This window comes from Lathyrus oleraceus, chromosome 6 (assembly GCF_024323335.1).
Source record: "Lathyrus oleraceus cultivar Zhongwan6 chromosome 6, CAAS_Psat_ZW6_1.0, whole genome shotgun sequence".
In the NCBI taxonomy this organism is placed as follows: domain Eukaryota; kingdom Viridiplantae; phylum Streptophyta; class Magnoliopsida; order Fabales; family Fabaceae; genus Lathyrus; species Lathyrus oleraceus.
This window is the reverse complement of record NC_066584.1, coordinates 34,710,393-34,718,200: the sequence shown is the minus strand read 5'-3', so window position 1 is coordinate 34,718,200 and position 7,808 is coordinate 34,710,393. Positions and strand designations below refer to the sequence as shown.

Here is a 7,808-nt window from a genome sequence, read left to right as displayed (position 1 = left end):
ATGTGACTAAGTACCTTTCATTAAAATCGATCAATCAACACTACGCCAAAAAGGTTTTTTAACAGCGCATCTTAGACAGCGCTTTTAAAAGAAAGCGCTGTCTAAGGTTAAAATAAAAATAAAACACGGAAAATGTTCTAAAAATTTAATGAAAGCGCTGTTTAAACTGATTTTAATTTTTAACGATGTAAGAGAAAAGTAGCAGAAGAAAATAACACCAGTTTAGTCAGCGAGTGACTGAGTGATGAGCATGAAGATGAAAATGGAGGAGCAAGAAAATCTAAACCTAATCCCCCCAACAGCAACCCTAGAAATAGACAAAGACCTCACTCTCCTACCACGCATCAAACTCAACCTCACCGTACACCCTTCCACACCTTCATCCTCCATAACAAACCAAATCGACGAATGGAAAACCAAACGAGCCTTACTCGATTTTCTCCAAACCTCTCATTCTCTTCCCTTTCCTCTCCCCGAAGAAGATCTTCAATTCAAACGCTTCAACAAAGACCTCAAAAAGCGTAAACGCGAAGATCCCGTCGTTTACGGTACACTCCACATCTGGGACCTGTCGTTTTTGAGTGAGAAGAATGAAAACGACGTTGTGAAATGGAGGAATGGTCTTCGGAATGTCAATCGGAGTTCCAGGCGCGAACCGGATACGGTTGTTGTTAGTGGTGTGCCGTCGCGGTGGTTCGCGGAGACTAGGGTTTCTTCTAAACCTTCTATGCTTGTTACTCATACCATTTTTTCAAAGTTTGGCAAGATAAGGTTTGTTTTGAATACAATTTATAGCTTTTATGTGCTTATTTTGGGATATCATGGGGGTATTTGATCTATGTTGCTGATTCCACCTTAATGTAAACGACCTTTGTTGTTATCGTAAGATTTTGTTGTAGAATGTTCAAATTTAAGTGTCAATTGGCTTCTGCTACCATTTCATAATATATGCAAATTGTTGATCTTATGTCACAAAAATTATTCCCTCTTTTGCAGCTTACTACCGTGGAGCCATGGGTATTTTGCTTGTATATGACGTTACTGACGAATCTTCTTTTAACAGTAATTTTCTCTTCCTCACACTCTCGTGTTGCATGCTATTCCTCTTTCATCATTTCCACTCCTTAAATCCGGATTTACTTAAATCTTAATGTCTTAGTAGAACACCCATTATATTCAGCCAATTCAATTATTCAACAGTTCAATTGGACAATTTGGCTTGCAATGTGTTTTAAGTTCTTTTACATGACAATACAACTTATTTTACTGTGTCCAGATCATGTGCTTCAAATGTATTTTTATTTCTTTTCTACATGGCAAATAGTCTTATATCATCTTGTGTCCATATATCAGGAATTGGATTCGTAACATTGAGCAGCATGCTTCTGACAATGTTAACAAGATACTGGTAGGCAACAAAGCTGATATGGATGAAAGCAAACGGGTATGTCATCTATCATCCTTACTTATACTCTTGCCAATCGCGCCTTTCTTGAAACCAAGAAGGCTCAAAGCAGGAACCACAGACTGCACCTGGCTTATGGTCATGGTGTTTGTTGTTAACAACTATGGTATTCCTAAATTTCTGAATATGTGTGAATATAGATCAAACCTATGTTGTTGTGACATCCACATCTTCATTCTTTAGTTTAACTGTTTATCCAAATAGGCATTAATTTGCTTAGTTAGTATGTTTGAACTTGTTAATAGCTAGTTAGTTAATTCTTTAATAAGCTTTATATATCGATGTTTTTGAACGGGTGAGATCTTTGGGTCATGGTTTTGAATAGCTTGAGCTTAGGTGAAAGTGTGATTGATCCGGTCAAATAGCCGAAGTGTAAACAATGCAGTTCACAATTCTACTGGTTGAATGGCTCGCGGTTTAGTCTTTGAAACATTGCGAGCTTCTTGTATGCATCTTTTCATAGCTTTTGTGTGCTTATAAATTTAAAATTCTTCACTTATGATGAGTTTCAAATGGCTAGATGTATGACTTTATCAAATAGGTCATGCCAGGTTTGTAGTATGTAATGTATGGTTGGTTTTTATTTTTTGATTGATGGCTCTTGATGACTTACATTTGATTGCCTGTTCTGTGTTTACCTAGGACTGAGGTGCACGTGTAATGATTATTGTGGCCAGTTATGAAATAGGAAATTCTTGGTTAAAAACTCAATATTTGGAATAGTTAATCTTCTATTTCCATAAAAATAACCTATCTGTACTAACTTCAAACAGAATGTGTGTGGATGCTGTGTGTTTTGTTCAACACATGCAACTGGTTGTTTGTGGTTGTGCTGTGCCCCAGCAGTGTTTTTGTTATTCTTCTGAGCAGTAGCTATTTTGCTGTTGCCACTACCCTTGGCTGTTCTGTGGTTTTTGACGGTTCTGTTATTGAATTTCTGTTCAGTTCTGCTTAATCTTTTCAATATTGATGCATTATGTAATTTTGCTTTTTTCATGCATGCTATTTTGATAGGATTTTTCAATCTGTATCCTGATGTCATAATACTCTATCATTTGAGACTTACATAATCAAGACTGACAACACATACTACTCTTAGCAGGGCCAATGGAGAGGTGTTGACCCTGTCGTCTTTTTTAAAGATGACACAATTATTAATAGTATAAGGGACTTTTATGGGATTGATGAGGGTTTTCCATTCAATGGCCACCTTATTACACGAAACAGTGATACCAGTCACGTGAAAAGAATTTACTATGTCTCCAAGTTTGTCAAGGATATTCTTGAGTTGAACTTTTCAGCTGGGCAGCAACTGAAAATAACCTCAGTTGGCATGAAGATGTTTGTAAGTATACTTTATTCTCAATTTAGAGATATTGCTGGTCTTGTTAGAATTTTTATATTACATGATTGTCTTATTTTATTTGTCATCCATTTTTCGGGTTTAAATAAATACTACCTCCGTTCTTCTATATAAGAGACAACTCGTTTTTTAGATTCATTGAATATCAAATGTATTTGGTCGGTTATAAAGGGCCAGAGGTCGTAATAATTTGTGGGTAATCTCACCATTAGAAGGCCTAAATACATTGGTTGGTAGATATGGTGTTGGCGCTGGGTTTGGGAGGCATTCTGTCAGAGTTTGAGTTTAAATAATGAAAGGGAAATGTATAAATTTTTTAAAAACATTCAAGTCAATGTTAATTATACCTTGTATCTTCTATTAGAGTTAGAAACTAGTATTTCATATCATAGATCATTTAATGAATTTCAGCACTTGTTTTTTTGGCTCAAATTGTTTATAGTTTTATTGGATATGAATTATATAGTCAAGCTTTCATATCTCATTTTGACATATATTCTGTAAGGATTATATGGTGATATAATAGTTTATGTATTTAAAACTGCTTTACCAACCTGATTTTTCTATGCGTCATTCTAGCATAGTACAAATAGCATGCACGCCACAAGGAATTGTCACAATCTACACTGTTGAATAAATCTATTAGTATTTGAATGACATGGCCTTGTAGTTTGTAAACTTGTCCTTGTAATGGAAGTGGTTTTCTGGTCAAGGAGTCAGTCTTTGACCGATTGAGATATAAGTCTCAGTTTGTTTTTACTAGTACTTGTGAATAACTGTTCTTGCCTTATCTTATAGGAAAGACAAACAGCACGAGAAGGTACCGATGCACCATGTGCTTTCAGGATATCATCTGAAGGATTGCCCCTTATTCTCCCATACATAACAAAGCAAATTATACAGGCTTCTCCCGTGGACTTCAAGCATCTTCTGCAAGACAAAGATGTAAAATTTACAGATTTTGCTGATGCCGAGTTTGGTAAAAAGGCAGAAAATCTATTGCCAGGCTGTTGCGTGATAGTTCTGGGTAAAGGTATGTATAATCCCAGGTGATGCTCTAGAAAAGTTTAAACTATCCCGTTGACATCGATATATCTGATTACTGGCATTTTTCCTTTTCTGCAGAGAACACAGTTACTAAAGAGTCCCTCAAAGTTGATGAGTCAACAATAGCCATCGGATGCTGGAGGGGTAGGGCAAGGTTGTCAGTGATGGTTACTGCAATGGACTGCCAAGAATTGCTTGAAAGGCTTTTAATACGTCTAGACACAGAAAAGGGCTCTTCTGGGCATGTCGGAGGTGAAGCCTGTACAGAAGTTGAACAATAAAGACCATGATGTTAAAGCTACTGACAGTTAGAGGACTCCTCAACTGATATTTAATACTCTGTTGTAACAGATATTTATTCACTCATGAAATGATGATTTTTTCCTTCACTCATGAACTTTCAATTATAAGTTTTTGTTATTAGTTTCTTAGACCTTGGTTCATTTTTGTACTAGTACTCATAATCTAAAGCTTGAAAAGTTTGCCTAAATTGTTTGAGAAACACTCTACAGTTGAGAGGTTCAGCATGAAAGATGAGTCTAATTCTACCATGCATCCAGCTTAATTCAACAAAATATAGTGTAAAAAAGCGCTGGCATAGGGGGGGTTTAGACAACGCTTTTTCAGTAAAAGCGCTGTCTAAACCCCCCCTATGCCAGCGCTTTTTTAGTTAATTTCAACATGAAATTAACTAAAAAAGCGCTGGCATAGGGGGGTTTTAGACAGCGCTTTTACTGAAAAAGCGCTGTCTAAATCCCCCCTATGCCAGCGCTTTTTTAGTAAATTAAGCGCTGTCTAAGACCTATACCAGCGCCAGTATAGCCAGCGCTTTTAAGCGCTGTCTAATGTCAAAAAAAGCGCTGTCTAATCCCTTGTTTGGCATAGTGCAATAAACATTTTTCACCCATAACTACATAGATTTGAATTCCTTATCGCACCAGAAGATACATAGAAGTGAGATTCAAAATCTCGTCATGCCCTATAATAAAAAATCCGAAAATATATTTTTCTTACTTTGAACTATGTAGCTTTGAATTCCTCAATCCACCTAAGAATACGTAGAAACCAGACTCACAATCTTGTTGAGCACCCTAATAAAAAACTTTTTTTAGTCTTTTTATTTTATTTTCAGATAAACATAATCATAAGTAGAAGAAAACAAATAACATCACGCTAACGCTCTTATTCGCAAAACTAACTAAATGGTTTCTGTTGAGTACAACAGATGTCCGGAGTGCTAATGTTTTCCATCGCATAACCGACTCCCGAACCCAAATTTGGTTACAACGATCATATTATTGTTCTTTAAGGGTTATATTGATATTTTACCTTTCCTTTTGTAATAAATAAACTTCAGTGGCGACTTTGTTGTATTTCGAGTGTTCGTTACGCTCAGGAATTTTCACGCTGCGACAAGTAGCCTATAAATTAATTATTCGGTAATAACTCTTGTTGCTAGATTTACTCACTCTCAAATAAAATAGACATCCTTCCGTACACTTAACAATAATTTTATATTTCTTTTTTTTTTTCCTTTCAAAAACACATTTTTCTTAACAAACAAGGAATAATCCTTGATGGCACTTCTAACAAGCTCAACGGTAGCAAAAGTTTGACTTAACTCAAATGTGACATTCTCATTACCTTCTCTAAATTTGGTATATTTTAACTTACTACCTTATTCCTCACTGTTTTCATCCAGGGTATATAATTCTCATTGTCTCCGTCTTTATCTTCAAAGTTTTCAACTCTAGCTAGAACATTAGAAACTTCTTGTATTTGACTGCCCTGTGTTGGATTTTGAGTTTTATTTGGGAGTACACTTGTCTAGTCTCAATTTTCATCATAACTCCTATCTTTAAATTTTGTTCCTTCAATATCATCATCAGCATCTACATCACCATTAAAGTTTTCTTCATTACCTTCATTATTTTCCTTAACAAAATTTGGGTTACTTTCTTCATTATTACCACCCTCATCTACTCCATATAAACCCCCACATCCATTTGAATCAGGATAACATGGTTCAATACTTTCCATATATATAAGAACAAACTCATGATACGTATGAATATTTATGAAAATAATGACGTCTTTGTCAATTTGCAATTGCATAAGACCACTAGAAAAACCTTCATCGAGATGCAAGTACGAAAGTGTGGTTTGGTCTTTAAAACCTAGTTCTTTTATGACTTTATCCAATTCTATTCTTGAATTTCATTTATGTCAAAACTACCCTTAACCTTAAAAAGTTACCTCTCATATATGTTGGTTCAAGATTTGACACAAAATATCCTTTATGGTGTAACCTAATCTTTAACATGTGATTCTTAGTTGGCCAAAAATGAAAGAACACAAACAATAATCAACACAAATACAATATTATATTATAGAAGCAAGACACGTGACAATAAAATATAAAAAAATATAAAATATAGTGGATTGAAATTCCAACACAATGTTCCAAAAAAGGGACCACTTTAAACAAAAAAGAATATAAAAGTTGTACAAAACTTTTAATATTTTTTAGACAAATAAAAAACCTATTGAAGGAAAAAGAATGATTAAAACACCAACAATGGTGGAATTCCTAATGAGAATATAAAAAAACTTATTTTGATATATATTTGAAAGGAGTCTCTGTTGGCCGATCACCTTCCATCCCCACGAACAGGCTCACCGACATTTTGTCGTTTGATCGTTGCACCTTATTCTTTATTATTTGTTGTTTTTGTTCTCCTAAAATGAAAGTCTATTTCTATTTTAGTGGCAACACAATATTTCAATTCAACTTTACAATTTTTTAGTAATCAAATATTATGAAAATTATTATTATTTAATTTCTTTAATTTCTTTGATAACGGGAGGGGAGGGCATTATGTCTTTCATGTGACATTGCCTTTTATATTGACAAAAGTTTTTTTATTTTATTTTTGCATTATCAACCACATTATTTTTTTTATGCCACTTCAGCAATAATTTAATTTTTTTAATGTCACATAAATGAAGTTTAGTCTACATGTCACTAAGGGACTATCAAATGTAAAAATAGACAAATTTGAGGGGTCAAAATCAAGCAATTGAAATTTGGAGGGCCAAAATCAAGCAATTGAGAAATTTAGAAGACCAAACCTGCATTTAAGCCTTAATTATTTAACTTTGCTATATATATTTGAATAACTGAAGATTATTATTCTCGATATGCATTGAGTTTAGAAAGTAGATCACTTTTCTGATATGTTTTATACTTTGAAATTTACAATCTACATTAAAGATAATATATATTTGAACAATAATTAATGATAAAAGACTTAATAGAAGAATATATTTTTAGTTAATTTAAAATTTATACTAATTATACTTTTATTTTAACCGTTATTGAATTAGACGTTCCTTATTGTTCGAACTACATAGTTTATTATCATTTAGTAACACTTTAAATATATTATCACCAAAATTATAAAAAATAAAATAAAAACATTTTTAATTTTATTAACTACTTTTACCTTCTTCTCTATTTTAATAGCTTAAAAGTAACAATGCAAAATTGATTTATATATTATTTTGGGCCGCATATAAGGCCGAATGATAAATGTTCAATAATACATTAAAGGAACGAAGCACAAAACATGGAGACTCTCTTTCTTCTTCTAAACAAGCTATAATGCCTGAGGAAACCTTACTGGGCATCCAGATTAATCTGACGTCTGATAGTGATGCAACCTCACTCCTCGTTTAAGAAGGAAAACACACAATTTCTCAGGTATTCAAATCCATTATCATTCATACATCACTTTTCAATTTAATACTAACTTGAGCTTGGGAGTGCCACCCTTGCAGGTTAGCCCCATCTCCATCATATTAGAAACTCATGACCATTACAAAAAGCCTTGCTCCTCCGTTCACCAATAAATCTTAGTTCCTCTAACGTAA

The 7,808-nt window shown here is 33.9% G+C and overlaps 2 protein-coding genes across 2 annotated transcripts; both read left to right on the top strand.

Annotated features, from left to right (window-relative positions):
• Positions 1-210: 210 nt before the first annotated feature.
• LOC127092177 (uncharacterized) lies at positions 211-1,628 on the top strand. Its single transcript, XM_051031004.1, has one exon. The coding sequence runs from the start codon at positions 245-247 to the stop codon at positions 833-835; it is 591 nt and encodes a 196-aa protein (XP_050886961.1). The 5' UTR covers positions 211-244; the 3' UTR covers positions 836-1,628.
• A 931-nt stretch (positions 1,629-2,559) lies between these two features.
• Positions 2,560-4,235, top strand: LOC127092176 (uncharacterized). The gene is made up of 3 exons (XM_051031003.1): positions 2,560-2,810; positions 3,627-3,861; positions 3,954-4,235. The coding sequence occupies exons 1-3, from the start codon at positions 2,799-2,801 to the stop codon at positions 4,154-4,156; spliced, it is 450 nt and encodes a 149-aa protein (XP_050886960.1). The 5' UTR covers positions 2,560-2,798; the 3' UTR covers positions 4,157-4,235.
• Positions 4,236-7,808: the final 3,573 nt, after the last annotated feature.

What these genes read in the sequence shown, in the direction of transcription:
- LOC127092176 (XM_051031003.1), top strand. An exon ending in CGTGATAGTTCTGGGTAAAG is followed by an intron (nt 3,862 to 3,953) that starts GTATGTATAATC and finishes CCTTTTCTGCAG; the next exon opens with AGAACACAGTTACTAAAGAG.
- LOC127092177 (XM_051031004.1), top strand. Translation starts at nt 245, where the DNA reads ATGAGCATGAAGATGAAAATGGAGGAGCAAGAAAATCTAAACCTAATC.